The sequence below is a fragment of the Cydia amplana genome, chromosome 9, assembly GCF_948474715.1.
Source record: "Cydia amplana chromosome 9, ilCydAmpl1.1, whole genome shotgun sequence".
NCBI classification, from domain to species: domain Eukaryota; kingdom Metazoa; phylum Arthropoda; class Insecta; order Lepidoptera; family Tortricidae; genus Cydia; species Cydia amplana.
Genome location: NC_086077.1, coordinates 3,194,072 through 3,210,974, shown reverse-complemented (window position 1 = coordinate 3,210,974; position 16,903 = coordinate 3,194,072). Strand labels below are relative to the sequence as shown.

Here is a 16,903-nt window from a genome sequence, read left to right as displayed (position 1 = left end):
CGACTCGAATCTTGCCATACGATTAAATAAATAAACTTTAGGGTTGTAACAAGCAAGCAGAAGCCGCTGCAACTTGTAGCGCTGACCGCAAAACACGTAGCGATATTGCAAAATTACGGATATTTTTTATACGAATATACCTACAGATGTGCAAGTTGCGGAAAGTTTTTAAGAAACTGGAGAAGTTCTCGGAAATTTTAGGAAAATTTTAAAGAATCTTTCGATTCTAACACAAAAATATGACAAGTTCCGTGAAATTTTTCTATGTAAAAATTTCATTTAGGTGAATCATATTTTAAAGCCATTTTTACACAAACATAATTACGGTAGCTTTTTCAAAGAAAGCTTTGTAGATATCCATGCTGTGCAGATTATTAAATTAAAACTTTTCCATCTTCTGTACTGAAAAAGAAAGGGAATGAAAAGTAAAGCTTGCAACAGTCCAAGAAAAGTAAATTTAATTAGCGCTATATCATTTAAAAGGGTAGCTTCTAAGCTTTATTATATTCGGCTAAATATTTGTAGGTACCTACACAGAAAAGGGTTGTCATAAATCACTTACAACGTTGTTCGTATAGCAATCCAGACAGTAAATTAAATTGTTTTTGTTGGCAAAATTTATTTGGACGTCCTGCAATCTGCTAACTACATTCTATTGATCCACTTTACATAATAAACTTAATAGTATGAACACTGAATCAATCTCGTAAAGGATCTCTTTATATTTCTTTTAGCAAAGTTTGTTTGACCTTTGTGACTTGAAAACCTCGCAACGCTCAAAATTGTTTGCTTTTACTGTTGTTTGATGGGTATTGTATTCATATTAGCAGTAGGAGTTGAACAACGGTTTATTTGCTCTAATAATAAATAACTATGTATTTATCTTACCTACACAGATTTAGTTCTTATTTGTGTTAGGTGAAGTAAATAGATTAGCACCATTTTAGACTGCATAAATCACAAGTATCATTACGGTTCACTATTATTAACTGTTGTGAACAGAAGAGACACATTATTAGTGCTATTTATATATTTCCTATCTTACCACTTCGATGCTTGAATTCAGGTCATCCTTTAATATTAAAAACAAATATGTACTTTATTAAAAATTGTTTATTCAGATTCAGTTATCAACTTCCACAGCCGGAGCTATATCCGGTTCGCTTTCCTTTCCAATTCCGTTGCTTTCTATTGAAATTCTGTCCCTGTAATAAGAAAAATGTGTCACAGTCGGAAATACGATAACAGAGTAAACATTTAATAATAAGTAAGAATGTTGCTTTGTATAAAAAATAGCAATCTTAAATAAAATAATAAATCAAAAATATCTGGGAGATAGAACTTTGCTCGGAAAACATATAAAAACTGAAAAATGCGCGTTTTCTAATAGAGATTTTTCACCCTCGAAAATACAGCAAATATCATCGAAATCGTTAGAGCCGTTTCCGAGATCCCCGTTATACAAAGATTCTGTGAAAATGTGTGTTTGTTCATGTAAAAAAGTTAACACAGATTTCGTTTTTGATTTGCCGTAACTAACCTAACTATACCGTAAATAGTCCTTTGCCTACAGTCCTAGCAGTAGGTGATGAATGGTAGGTAGATGATAGGTAGTATTGGGAGCATTATTTATTTATTTATATGAGCCTAAGTAGAGTGTCCCACTGCTGGACAAAGGTCTCCCTCCTCCCTTTTCACGTTTCCCGGTCTTGACCCGTCTCCCATCACCAGAGGGTCTACCGCGAACCACGTTCGAAGTGTTACCTCCCTGTCGCACTTACGTACGAATTTACAAGTGCGACAGAGAGGCAACACGTCGAACGTGGTTCGCGGTAGGCGCTCAGTTCCTGTCAAAGGCGTCGAGGTCATCCCGCTAACGCCGTCGAGGTTTGCCGCGACCTCGAGTTTGATTTTGTGGAACCCAATTGGTGGTTGATTAAGCCCACTAGTCATCTGGCATACGGCAAACGTGTCCCGCCCAGTCCCACTTCAGCTTGGCGGCTGTTTCAGCCACGTCAGCTATTTGGGTTTGGGAGCATTAACATAAGATAAATGAAAGTATATGACTCCAAAACTTACGAATGCTTCACCAGATAGCGACTGGGGACCAGAAAACAGTTTGATTCGCGGTATATTACATCGCGTTTCTTGCTGCACGGCCACGCCAGACTCCACGCATCGTTCTGAAATACAGCAGGGCCATTTTTATTTGATTTTTACGAGTACATAATTATTTATTATAATGTAAGTACCTATACATATTTATTTTAATCAAAATCAACGACATTAACCTCATCACGCCAAATATTTCGATCTTGTCGCGCGATACCCTTACGCTTTTAGGAGCCCCAATTCTAGATGAATCGATTCCACTGGCTTTAGACGGTAAGATCGAACAATTTTATAAGTGTTCGGACTTGTTATATGAGATTAATCCGCACATGGCCATCTACATTTTACGGCTTTGCCTGTTTTCACCGAGATTTTTGTATATACTCCGCTGTGCCCCGGTATGGAGATTCCCGCTGATTACATCAAACGTATATAATATTCTGAGAGAAACGGTTAGTAAGATCCTGAACGTCAGCTTTACATCGTCGAGTTGGACTCAGGCTACCCTCCCAATTAAATTTGGTGGTCTCGGTATCCGTTTGACGGGTGATCTAGCTCTCCCGGCGTTTTTGTCGTCTGCCTACAGCACATACACCCTTGTTGGTGGTATTCTTCGAATTCCTACAACCGCTAACGTGTTGGTGTCGTGCCTGGCGGACGCAGAATCAGCTTGGGGGGCAGACCATTCCGTCGATCAGGTACCGGAGGAAAAAACGAGTCAAGCGGCGTGGGACGTTTTTAATGTTAGAAGAAACCACCAGTTTCTCTTGCAGAATTCCCCGAACCACCATGAACTAGCCAGGCTCAGGGCAGTGTCGGAAAAGGAGTCAGGTTATTGGTTGCATGCGCTCCCTTCACGAAACCTGGGCTCCGCTCTGGAGCCCTCAGCTCTGAGGATCGCGGTGTGCCTTCGCCTGGGTCTGCGAATCTGCGAGCCCCACACTTGCAGCCGCTGCGCTCAACCGGTGGACACTCTGGGACGGCATGGCCTGCACTGCAAGATGAGCGCTGGTCGTCTTTACAGGCATGCTACCCTCAATGATTTAATCCGCCGTGCCCTCAGCACTGCTTCTCTTCCCGCGATGTTGGAGCCGTCAGGTCTTTGCGCCGCTGACGGCAAGAGACCTGATGGTTGCACTCTCGTGCCCTGGAGCTTGGGTCGCCCTTTGGCGTGGGACGCCACCTGCGTGGATACGCTGGCTCCGTCCTACGTGGAAGGGGCGGCTCGAAAGCCTGGGACTGCCGCGGACCAGGCCAGACTGTCAAGCGCCGCAAATACGCGTTCTTGACGAAGGAGTATGAGTTTGCGGCGCTTACGATGGAAACGTTGGGCCCGTGGTCGTCTGACACCAGGGTTTTTGTCAGGGAAGTGTCGGTTCGGCTAGTAGGCATCTCAGGCGGTCATAGGGCTGGCGCTTTCTTTGCCCAGAGGCTAAGCCTGGCGGTGCAGAGGGGCAACGCCGCTAGCGTTCTTGCGACCATGCCGGAAGGGAGTGATTTGGGGGAAGTTTTTTATATTTAGTTTTTAGTTTTAGTTTTGTGTTAGCATAGGTTTAATTTACTTTCTTCTTTGTTTGTGATTTGAAATATTTTTATATAATTCAATGTATATTATATTAAATGTATAAAATTAAATAATAAACACATAAAATACCTAATTTTATTCCAATTGTTTTTATATCCACGGTTGATAAAGAATAAATAATTATTCCTATCATTTTAATCAAACTGAACGATTTGAAAACAGAATAATATTTAAGTGTACAATATTTTTCTTGTTAATACAAAGAAATCAATAATGTTTAGGTTCTTCAAAGAATACAAATCGACTAAGTACCTACTTTGTATAAAAATATGGTGGCTACAAAGAAACTTTTTTTATCGATATCTAATAATTCCTACTCAAAATAATTCATTTAATATCACAAGCAAAAATGTTTTCAATTATATATCGCTTTTACCACATTTATAAGAAAATATGCAGGCACCAGAATAGATTTATTGATAAAAAATGTACCAACATCACTATCTACTACATACACAAGATTGTATAGAAATATAACAGTTATTTATAACCACTATACCTGTATACCTACAGTCAGCAGCAATAGTTGCTAAGCGGATGAGCGGGTGTTCAAAATGATCTTGACGCGACTTTTTTTGTTAAGAGAATAAGAGCGCGCCAAGGTAATTTTGAACACCTTGCCCGCTTAGCAACTATTGCTGCTGACTTTATATATGTATTGCTAAGAAGGTAGAACGAATCACAAATAACGGAGTGAAAAAAAACAGCATTGCGAAGAGAAACAGCAGGGTGGTAACTGTCCCTACAACTTACCGTTTTGGCGCCTTTAAAAACGACCTGTTTGTGCGACGATTTCACCGCCCGCAGACGCCGTTTCACCTCTTCTTCGTCTTCCTGGAAATGTAATACATATTACTTTATTCATTAATAGTTATTTACATAAAAGATATAATACAGTGTTACTATTAGAGCGTTTCTTTTATTTTTTGCCATTTTTATATATTGTGACCTTTTTTGCCACTTTTGTGTTATTTGAGTTATTTTTTCTACTCAGAATCACGAGCTCTTTCGATTCTAATGGGATAAAAAAAATGTCCCAGAATTTTTTCCTATTGTGTTACCATTTCCCCATATACTTTGTATGGCAGTAACAAAAAGGAAAGTTTGAAAAATGTATGGAAATTTTAGGACATATTTTTTCCTATAAGGATGAAAAGGGCTCGCGATCCTGACTAGAAATAACACAAAAGTGGCAAAAAAGGTCGCAATAAGTATATAAAAATGGCAAAACATAAAACGCTTAATGAGCTAAATTAATAACAAGCTTAAATCTTAAAAATTGGCTCTTAAGCGCCACTTGCACCAACCCACTAACCCGGGGTTAACCGGTTGAACCGTTATCTCAATGTCGAATGTACTGGTAACCATGGTAACTCCAGGTTTAACCGGTTAACCCCGGGTTACTGAATGGTGCAAGTGGCCTTTAGGCATTAAAGGACGCTGGCCGCATTTCCTCGTTGTATCGCAATGCTGATACGTTGTGCGAGGAAGCCGCCAGCTCTTCGGTCACCAGTTAGGTAATTCATTTAGTTTTATGATTTCACGTTTCTTTCAAAAGTTTTAAAAAGCAAAAAGTGGGGTGTCATTAAGTTTGACCGCTACGTGTGTGACACGTCTGTCTGTGGCACCGTAACTCTTAGTGAAAGGATTTTCAAATTCAGTTGTTTGAAGATTCAGTTGTCTAAAGAAACTTACAAAAACATCTTGATAAACTGTGTGAACTGTTTCTTCAACGTCAGGCCTGAAAAATAAGAGCTTGTTACATATAAAACTATATAACGTAGGAAATTCACAAAAATGCTACACCTTTTCTCTACAAAATAAACAGCCCAGCTCCATTTTAATTACAAGAGCGCAAGTAACAAATTAAAATTAACATGAACGAAATAGTTTTACCCTTAAAACTTTAAATTGCTTCGAAACTTTCAACGCATACATCATACTGCACTAGGGTGCACCAAAGGGAGTAACTGAACCGGAAAATAATTATAAGTTAGGTACAGTCAACACCAATAGTAGCAGATGAAACAACGAAAGGCGTGGCTCACTCCGTGAGTACAAGTACAGTATGCAGCCCACACCATAGGCAAATTGTACTATTACTTATTTATTCTGTAACAACGCGCAAAAAGTACCTGCTTTCAAAATCTGATTGGCGCATACGAAATAAAGTGAAAGTTGTGCGGGAGATACGCGATACGAGATCGTCAATGTCGTATCAAAACCAGTTCAAACCCAAAACAAATTTAAATAAATGTCATATACTAAGAAAAAGTGACCAAGGCCTCCAGTGCCCCAGGCTGGAATCGAACCAGGGTCCCCTGCTATCGCGACAGGTGCCTGTGCCATTCGGCCACCGGGCCACAGCGGCATAGGTCGAATTTTTCCAAGTATATGCACTTCCTACTGAAGGCTTATGGCGCCCCCTGGCCACCTCTAAGGTATAACAGTATGGTTCGACCTTCTAACTGGATCATTAAGATGATATCACCTGAGGGTGATACCGAGTTAGCGAGACAGATGGCGCTGCCAATCAAATGTATTAGAACAAATTAGAAACAAATTGTTAAATTAGAATCGACCTCTTGCACTTTAGCACGTAGCGTAACGTCTATCTAATAACTTTAGATGTCGGCGTAGTTCTAGGTACTGGGGAGCGAAGCGCAGCGTGCAGTTTAAAAAAGTCGCAACCTTCTGTACCAAAATTGGATGATACGCAGACAGCGCGAACTTAATCTGAAGCCCTGACTCAAGGATCATATCGTAAGCCTGCTGTATCGTGAGCGCCGTAGAATCGATGTCATTGATGCTCGTCAGGTAGTCAACTACTTTGCTGCCGGCGTAGATGTACTGCCGGCCTAGCCAAGGTTACAATCGCTATCGCTTCGACAACGAAAAGCTTCATGTCTCTCTATCACTCTTCCATATTAGTGCGACAGTGACAGTTGCGTTTCGATCGCTACGGAGCGTAAGCGATTGGCATCTTGGCTACGCGGCCTGGGCAGGAGCGCTCAGTTTAAAAACTTTCTGTACTAAAGTTGTGAAGTTGGATGAATGTACTTACGCAGACAGCGCGAACTTAATCTGAACCCCTGACTCAAGTATCATATCGTGAGCCTGCTGTATCATTAGCGTCGTAGAGCCGATGTCATTGATGCTCGTCAGGTAGTCACCGACATTGCTGCCGGCGTAGATGTACTTAGAGAGGGGCGCACAGTTTAGAAACTGTATGTACTAAAGTTGCGAAGTTGGATGAAGGTACTCACGCAGACAGCGCGAACTTAATCTGCAGCCCTGACTCAAGGATCATATCATGAGCCTGCTGTATCGTGAGCGTCGTAGAGCCGATGTCATTGATGCTCGTCAGGTAGTCACCGACATTGCTGCCGGCGTAGATGTACTTAGAGAGGGGCGCACAGTTTAGAAACTGTATGTACTAAAGTTGCGAAGTTGGATGAAGGTACTCACGCAGACAGCGCGAACTTAATCTGCAGCCCTGACTCAAGGATCATATCATGAGCCTGCTGTATCGTGAGCGTCGTGGAGTCGATGTCATTGATGCTCCTCAGGTAGTCACCGACATTGCTGCCGGCGTAGATGTACTTGAGAGGGGCGCACAGTTTAGAAACTGTATGTACTAAAGTTGTGAAGTTGGATGAAGGTACTTACGCAGACAGCGCGAACTTAATCTGAAGCCCTGACTCTAGGATCATATCGTGAGCCTGCTGTATCGTGAGCGTCGTGGAGTCGATGTTATTGATACTCGTCAGGTATTAGGTAATCACTGACTATGCTGCCGGCGTAGATGTACTGGGCAGGGGCGCACAGTTTAGAAACTGTATGTACTAAAGTTGTGAAGTTGGATGAAGGTACTCACGCAGACAGCGCGAACTTAATCTGCAGCCCTGACTCAAGGATCATATCGTGAGCCTGCTGTATCGTGAGCGTCGTGGAGTCGATGTCATTGATGCTCGTCAAGTAGTCACCGACTTTGATGCCTGCGTGTTCGGCTCGACTGCCTTCTTTTACCTACAACCAATATGTCATGTTTAGACCCCGGACTTTTGTCACAATTACGTCACAATAGGGTAGTCTGAGAAGTAAATGAAGCGGTGTTATCAAAGCAGGATTTGTAACGCGGTTGCTTGGATTTATTTGTTGGACTTATAGGTGATTTATATCATGAATGCCTGATTATTATATTTTAATGAACACAGCCGTATTAATTAACACCGTTCCATTTACTCCCCAAACTACCCTGGGGTCTAGGTTCATGAAAATAGTAGCGGGGGAACTGTGGAGCCATTTTTCTAAAATGGCCTCTCTGGGTCATACACAGCAATTAGGTCCACGTTTCTCCTGTGGACGTACCCAACGACAATAATTCAAAATAACGAGAAATACGTTAAAACAATTTCCAAAGAATAAAACAATTATTCCCTAATATATTTCTTGATTCATTTCGCTTGCGGTTTGCAAATGAAAAGGGTTTCAACTTGTCAAGTTTAGGGTATAAAAGGGTGTCGGACCGAAATAATTTACGAACATTCTGAGACAATATAAACCTTGTTTTAATATGGAATTTAGTACTCATTCAAATTCACTTCATACAGAATACCTACATGAGCCAGTTTTAAAATAAAACCATAAAGAGATTTATATTATAATCAAACCGTACAGAATAATTTATAGCCAGCTAAAACGAAAATAATTCTTCCAATTTGCTGGCTGAGGAATTTAAATAAATTATGTATTAATGGTGTTTATTTATTTGTAGAATATGGGTTACAGTAAATTATTACAATTTCATTTATTTAGTCCACCATACTCTTCATAGTAGGTACCAAAAGCATGCAAATATTAAATCAAAACTTCAGGGCTGAAAAATTCACACAAAACACAGATGCCTTCTTACTGAACTAAATGTACCTAAATGCTTCTATTAAACTATACCTAGCTCCTTAAAAATCGCTTATTTAAAGATTAAACACACAAATCACAAAGTTTTTAGTAAGTTAACTTGGGTCCCAACTTATCTGAAAAAAGATAGGGTGGTTTCAAATTATTGCTGAGCCCCCAGGTCGTATCATCGAATTTTACCCTCTCGTGGGTGCCTCGTTGCTGGACTCCCAGAAGTTAGCGGCACGTTGCTCCTTCTATGGAATTGAAACAAGCTGCCTAGGTACCAGACCTAACAGCCTAAGTTTTAGACTATTAGATCTTACCTGTGTAACTCTAAGAGGGGTGTTATAAAACGCGCCGCCAGCGAGGCTTAGACCCCATATCGTATCATCGAAGTTGACCCTCTCGTGGACCCCTTCGTTGCTGGACTCCCAGGAGATGGTCGAGCGCTGCTCCGCTTTGCGAAGCTCCTCGACTAACGCCTTGGGCAGTTTCATCTGAAGATGAGATATGGGTGAGACTACCAGTTAGGTCTAGGTAATGCTCCCGGCACGGAGTTCGTATGGCGAGAACCGGGATTTTGCGGTACCGGTACTGTATATTTAATTTATTCGGAAAGAATGATTTGGATTTTTATATTATAGTAATTAACGTTAATTATTATTGCTCTGTTAAGTAATTAGCTGTTAAACTAAACAAACTAACGCATGTCATTTATTTTTAATAATAATGGGTAGTTACATATTACTCTTCTCTTAGATTACTTTACCATTGACAAACAGATATTAATAAACAACCGAACAAATCATCTTGATTGAAACTACATATTATGCACCGATAATTGTAATCGCTATAAACAATCTGCATGTGGAGTGGAGATCTTAGGACACTTTTAACTAACTTCATGAGCAAAACAGTTGAATAATTACTAAGCTTTTATAATAACGTCTTTTAACCAGAAAATGCTATTGTAAAATTAAACATCCCTTTTAACTTTAAAAAATATCGTAATTAAAAAAAACTTGAGCCATGAAACTAACATCAACTTACATTTTTAATCTCCTCCATTTTACTATGAAATCGCAAACTCAGTTATTACCGTTAGTAGTAAAAATCGCAACGTACACTTTTTGCTGGATCCTGCAATGAATGAAGTGAATGAACACTTTTTGCTGGCAAGAGTGGTGAATGAATGGCGAGTTGTCTTATTATAGGGGCGCCCGTGCAAGGGCTAATAGTTGGGCGGTATTAATATATTTTAATTGGCATGGAATTTATCGGCAATTAATCGTTCAAGATTGACGTGTTAAGGGGATGAATGCCATTAGAAAAAAAAATCTAAGTTTAATAGCATCGTTCGCAGACGTTTCTGCTTGTTAAAAATTAATTTAAATAAAATGGCCCCACTATAGTCTGTACCTACGGAAAGAGAAGAGTCGTAGAATGTATGGGCACAGAATAAATAATAGTACTAAGTACAGAACATTCACTCTCTAACAAAACGCGTCTGTTACGATCAGCACAGATATGGCCGCTAGGTGGCGACAGCGCCACGCGCGGCTTATGGCTTTCCCCAAAATTGAGGCCGAACGGATGTACTTTTAGCTACCTGTAGCAAAGCGACGAAATCGCGGAGTGAGACACGCCTGGTACTTATGGGATGCAATACATTTCACGACTCTTCTCTTTCCGTACAGACTATAGCTGTGCTGTGCAGTGATGAAGGTGGCCACCTAAAAAAGTTAGCGCCTCTGCACCATCGCACTAACCCGGGGTTAAAATAACCGGCTAAGCCGTTAACCTAGTGTCAATTGTACTGACAACCATGGTAACTCCAGGTTTAACCGTTACCTCTTACCTCTTATAAGGTTAGCGAGAGACTCATACACTTAAACAAATGACTCCTCAGTGATACATCTCGATAAATGATATAAACTTGTCAGTGTCAACGTGACAGGGCGATAACAAGGGAGGTGTGTCGGTGCGTCGAGTATTCCAAGCACTTGGCAACGACTACCACCCGTGTTCGATATTCCTTTCAACACCTCATAATCGGGTTTATACCTACCACACCCGTAATATTTTATCATCGTAATAATCTTATGGCTCCTCTACACGACGGGCCAGCGCCGGCCACTCCAAGGGACGCATTTATGCGTTAGAGGGAGCAATTGATATTGCTATCTCATTCTACCGCATGGCTGCCTCATTCTACCCTTGGAGTGGCCGGCGCTGGTCCATCGTGTAGAGGAGCCATTAAACATTAACACTTTCAGTGCCAATGCGAGCTACGCTACGAGCGTAGCCGATAACAAGAGAAACCTGTATGTAGCGAAAAGCGCCTATGAGCAGAAAACCCGCCTAGGAGGTCGCTGAAGTCAATAAAGAAATACTTAAAAGGAAATTACTTAGAGCGAGTGAAAATTTTACACACAAAACTTTTTACCTACTTACACAAATTTCTACTCGTTTTTATGCATGTCGTTTTTAAATGAGTATTGTAAATTTCGATGGTGGAATATTGATGAAACATTTTTGGGTTGGATATCTATTTCGCTAGAGTCAGGGAGAAGGGGTGGGGGTAAATATAAGACACGGGTAAAAATAAGACAAAGTTTTTAACACTCAATAACTTGTTCTATTCCATTCCAATTCCATTTAAAAAGAAGTCTACACACAAGGCTTAGGCTTAAACTAATAACGCATAGACAGATAGTCCCCATACGGCTAACCTGTCAAAAGTGAAGCCGAAACACGATCGATGTGTGCGTGCGGGGCTCGTGTTTTACGCTCAGCAACACATACATATATACAAAAACGTGTTGCCAGTATATAGATATTTCCCTCAAAGTGGGGGATTTTACCGACATCCTTAACACTTGGTTATTAATAATTTGTAAGTGTGTAGATTTGATTTGGTAGAAAAAGCTTTTTATGTTCCTTTTAAGGATTTTTTGCAATTCTGTACTTTGTGAAATAAGTTTTCAATAAAAAAGTGATACATTTTTACTATTTTTTATTTAAAATGTGCATAAAATAATTAAAATAATACATAATACAAGGAACTTCAATTAAGCGTAGGTATTTATTTTAGAGTGTAAACGTCATGTCTTATTTTGAGGAAAAAATATTCACTACACTGACAACATTTATAAGAAATGGCGGCTGACGAAACTTTGGATTTTTGTATTTACGATTACGTAAAAATATCACATTAAACTCGACTTACGCGTAAAATTTAATGTCAGTAGGTTTGTTTTTATGATATGATGCGTTGTGACACCCATTCACTGCACAAACAACCATCTTTCCAGTGTTTTTGATTTTTAAATGGGAGGTGTACACAAACCGACTTGACCTTGAGAACTGCCAGGGCCGTTCGAATACGGTGACGTCGCACTTGAAATGGCTTCACTTGGTTTGTACGAACACTTGATCTATGCCTTATAAATCTATGGGCTTAGGTATATTATATTTACCCAGCCTAACCCTAATAATTTTAAGTGATAACCAATAACATCAAAACCGTTTGGCTAGATTAAAAAAAATATTACAAAGAAAACGATTTTATCGAAATCCTGCCGCCGTGAATATCGTTCTTGGAATAAGAATGGTGTTTTGCTACAAGAATGTGCTTGGATTTGAAACCATTTCATCAAAGGTTTAATAGTAAGAAAAGAAATAAAGTGGGTAGATGTATAGTGATGGTCATGATAAGGGGCACGATAGAACCTGATGAATTCTCGTCGCGGATTAGCCCCTACGATATGAGCACAATAAAATTTCCCACGAGAGGGTCTAGGGTGACAAATACGGGCGTGAATGTCTCGCAATTTATTACCGGTCTGCGTGGTGCAATGTGTATTTTTCTACTCGTCGACTGCAATGCTTGAATTAAGACTTCGTATACCAACGTGAAATCGCATACTTTTTCCACTATGGGACCCCAACTCAACTATAATATTCATTTCGATACAGTTTAGTCAACTATAATATTCATTTCGATACAGTTTAGTCAACTATAAAAATTGACCAATCGAAAGCGCGGAGCAAGTACCAGGGCCTCATGAGTTACGAGAAGGTGTCGTTGACCAACCGGCCGGGGGCGCGGGGGCCGGGTCGCGTACGAGTATGAAGGTATCGCGGCTGCTCGCGCATCTTAGCTGTATACTTTTGTTTTTTTTACCTACATATATGATTCTTCTACTAGTTTTAAGTATTTTTTTTTGTTGACTTGTAGAAAAAGTATTGTATACAATAGTGATATAATCAAGCTTTTCAATCCTCCCCTCCATTATATCCATTATATCACGATTGTATAAAATGCTATTTCAAATAAAAAATAATAGACATTTTACGTACGTTGGACACTTGGACAGTCAGCATCATAACGAAACTGAGTATTCAATTACCTAAGTAATTCTCTGAAAGCGTAACAAAAAGAGATATTTCTCTATAAAACAATTAAACAGAGTCTTTGCAAATACTTTTGAACATGAACTGTCGATATTCGATATATATTTATACCTATTATGACAAGTATTCGAGGGTGGCAGGTACTTTTGATGCTTTGTTTCACACAATTACTTACTATTGATGTTGACTGGACAACAATTAATTGCGTTAGTATTGAGTCCTTTCCTGTCGGAAATGAATGCAAGCAAGGAATGGAAGGACCAATGTAAATTCAGTTAGGTTCGATCGTTACTTTCATCGTACATAGAGGTACCTACCTACTAAAAACGTGTCTTCTTACCTTAGCGGTAAAAATAACATTTTATTTTAACCATACACGAGTCAAATAAAACCAGCCTGAATTCCCTTTCAACCGAATAAAAGTCTATTAAATAGAATTAACCGTCACAGGAAAATCCCAAATAGAATATAAACTACGTTGCGTTTTCTAAATGTTGACGAAACGTTTCGGTTGGTACCTAAAAAGGCCTTTTGAATGGATGCAGCTCGACAGGATGGCCGGACTGGCCGGGCCTGTTATTTCCAACCGAAAAAAATAGAGCAGTGGCCTATTTTATAAAGCTACAAGTTACAATTTACAAGCGGAAGTCTCTTTCTAACCCTATGTGTTAGAACGAGACTTCCGCTTGTAAATTGTAACTTTTAGCTTTATAAAATAGGCCACAGGAGTTCATGCGAAGATTGCGAAGCGGGTCAAAAACAACACCACTACACTAACTTCGTCTACACTAGCGCCCCTAGTAGCGGCGAAATTAAACACAATATTACAGGATTTACAGGATTATTTATTAGGGCTGTGGAAAATCAAATGTGATAATTTTCTTCAAAGTTCTAGATAAGGGATTCGAGATCCGTAGTCAATTATTTTTTATTTTATTTTATTTTTATTGGTTTACCAGTAACTGTTACACTGACGCATACATAAATTTATTAAATCCTTAATAACTAAGAGCTTAGTGTACAATAAGATTTAGGTAAACACTGCATGCAAATTTAAATGTATTACCAACTAAGTTTAATTACGTACTACTTACTTAACTACTATTTTTGTGAAGCTGACGTTTAAGCTTGTTTAAAGGAGTGCAAAGTGCAAAACATATCAATTTTGTTATATTTGTTATGCAACTTACATAGTCTTGGGATGGGGGAATTAGAGCCTAGGACAGTCCTTCGGAAAGGCGGAGATAAAAGGTTAATAGGGTTTCTAGGATATCTAAACGGTACTCTAAATTTAAATTTTGACAATAGCTCAGGGCAGTTTATAGTACCACTTAAAATTTTTGATAGAAATGTTAAATCTAAAAGGTTTCTTCTATTTTCTAATGATTTTATTTTAAAATGTTTAAGACGAGCAGCATAACCTTTAATCCTCCTGCTATTACCAGTCGAGTATGCTAAGTGGTTCAGGAGTCGTTTTTGAATTCGTTCTATCCGTAGACTGTGCACTGCGTAATGAGGGCGCCACACAACCCCACAATACTCGAGTGTGCTGCGTACTAGTGAGTTGTATAGAAAAACTTTGGTATTTGCTTTGCGAAAAGATTTTGTATTTCTAATTATGAAACCGAGGGACTTTGACGCTTTTTTTATTATTGAATTAATTAATAATAAATTATGATATTATGGGTATTGATAGTGTAATCCATCTTATAATTTTATCACTACACCTTATAAAACAAAGTCCCCCGTCGCGGCTATCTGTTTGTGCGTATGCGTAGCTGCGTACCAGGGATGTTGCGAACATCCGCATCCGCATCCGCAACCGCGGAACATCCGCATTATTTTCAACATCCGCATCCGCATCCGCATCCGCATAAAATCGATGCGGAGCTTATGCGGATGCGGATGTCGAACAAGTCGGTACAAGAACGTCTTAGCGGCGGCGTAAGTGCTAGGTAATTTCGTCATTACCCATAACGAAATCGTCTAGATCCAGAAAAGTCGGCGAAGTTACTGTTTATTAAATATAACGCACCTATATTCTTGCTCAAATACTAAACGTTTGGTTTTTTTTAATAAAAAAATACTAAAATGTAATATTTGACGTTTTCTAAGTACCTAATCTTGACATCCGCATCCGCATCCGCATCCGCGGATGTGAGCCTTTAAAAATCCGCATCCGCATCCGCATCCGCGGATGTCAAAAAATCTGCATCCGCAACATCCCTGCTGCGTACCTATGTAAGTATGTTCGCGATAAACTTTCACGTACGAGGGGCGTTCAAAATATTCTCGGTATTGATATCTTACGACCTCTTCTAAAATTTCTTTCGTTACTGGCCGCTAAGGTTTATTCATTGACATTAAAAAAAAGTATAATTCGAACCGAGATAGTCTTTTGTTTTTCTGCAATTGCTGAACAAACATGAACATCCTGTGCGAATTGACAATGTTAACTAAATTAGAACACCGATGCGTGATAAAATTCTTGACAAAACAGGGTAAAAATCAAAAAACCATAAAAGAGGAAATGGATTGTGTTTACCGTGAGTCTGCTCCTTCTTTATCTACCATTCAAAAGTGGTCAAGCGAGTTTAAACGCGGAAGGGAGAGTATTGAAGATGACCCTAGACCTGGCCGGCCTGTAGTAGCTACTTCACAAGAAAATATTGATAAAGTGGAAAAACTTATATTGGAAGATGGTCGAGTGAAGGTAAAATCTATAGCACAAGTAACCAATCTCTCTATTGGTACCGTACATGATATTATACATGACCATCTTAATATGTCAAAAGTAAGTGCAAGATGGGTTCCGCGAATGCTGACTCGGCTTCAAAAAGACATGCGTGTAGCTTGTTGTTCCGATTTTATTGACCTGTGCGGTGAAAATCCTGATGAGGTGCTGCAAAGAATAGTTACTGGAGATGAAACCTGGGTTCATCATTATGACCCAGAGAGTAAACAAGAGTCCATGCAGTGGCACATTAAGGGTTCAGCTCATCCCAAGAAGTTGAAGGTCATCCCTTCAGCTGGCAAGGTCATGGCCACGATATTTTGGGATTGTGAAGGAGTATTACTAATCGATTATAAAGAAAAATGTGTAAATATCACAGGACAGTACTACGCTAACATTCTACGTCAATTAAAGGATGTAATTAAAGAAAAGAGGCGAGGAAAGTTAACCAAAGGTATTCTGCTTCTGCATGACAACGCCCCCGTCCATACTGCTCATATTGCCAAGGCAGCTATTGTTGAACGTGGGTTTAAAACTGTTACTCACCCACCGTATAGTCCGGACTTAGCCCCCAGCGACTTCTGTTTGCTCCCCAATCTTAAAAAGGATCTGCGTGGAAATAAATTTTCTGACGATGAAGCATTGAAGGCGGCAGTGGAGGAGCATTTTTACACGAAAGATAAAAAATATTTTTACGAGGGATTAAAAAAAATAATTGATCGATCTTTTAAGTGTATGAACATAGGGGGGGAGTATATTGAAAAATAAAAATATCAAACTTTTCGTACTTGTTTGTTTTCATTCTCATACCGAGAATATTTTGAATACCCCTCGTACCTATCGATAGTAGACAATAAAATAAAATGTGATAAAACTATAGTTTGTCAAAGGACTGTGTCATTTCAAACATAGACATAAATAATCATACTATCTTTGTCTTACACTAGTACTAGCACCCAAAAGAAAAGGATGAGTATAGTTTTCCTGGTTCTTACTGACTACTGACTGACAAATTGATTTGACCAACTATTTATTTATACAATAATTCTTGTTAGCAACTTAACGAAAATTCATTAGCTTAATACGGACTCAGTAGCCCTTAACTGTCAGTGTCAACTGTCAAAGTTACTTGACGTATGCTTGACGTTCTCTTG

At 39.4% G+C, this 16,903-nt stretch overlaps 1 protein-coding gene across 1 annotated transcript; it reads right to left on the bottom strand.

Annotated features, from left to right (window-relative positions):
• Positions 1–1,102: 1,102 nt before the first annotated feature.
• On the bottom strand, positions 1,103–9,722 carry LOC134650654 (uncharacterized). Its single transcript, XM_063505586.1, has 7 exons — positions 9,650–9,722; positions 8,923–9,096; positions 7,575–7,726; positions 5,393–5,438; positions 4,451–4,531; positions 2,080–2,183; positions 1,103–1,205 (listed from the first exon to the last, which is right to left on the bottom strand). Exons 1-7 carry the CDS (start codon positions 9,665–9,667, stop codon positions 1,124–1,126), a joined length of 657 nt encoding a protein of 218 aa, XP_063361656.1. The 5' UTR covers positions 9,668–9,722; the 3' UTR covers positions 1,103–1,123.
• Between the last annotated feature and the right edge of the window lie 7,181 nt (positions 9,723–16,903).

What these genes read in the sequence shown, in the direction of transcription:
- LOC134650654 (XM_063505586.1), bottom strand. An exon ending in CCCCTCTTAGAGTTACACAG is followed by an intron (nt 7,727 to 8,922) that starts GTAAGATCTAAT and finishes TATTGGTTGTAG; the next exon opens with GTAAAAGAAGGCAGTCGAGC. An exon ending in CGCTATCTGGTGAAGCATTC is followed by an intron (nt 1,206 to 2,079) that starts GTAAGTTTTGGA and finishes TTCTTATTACAG; the next exon opens with GGACAGAATTTCAATAGAAA.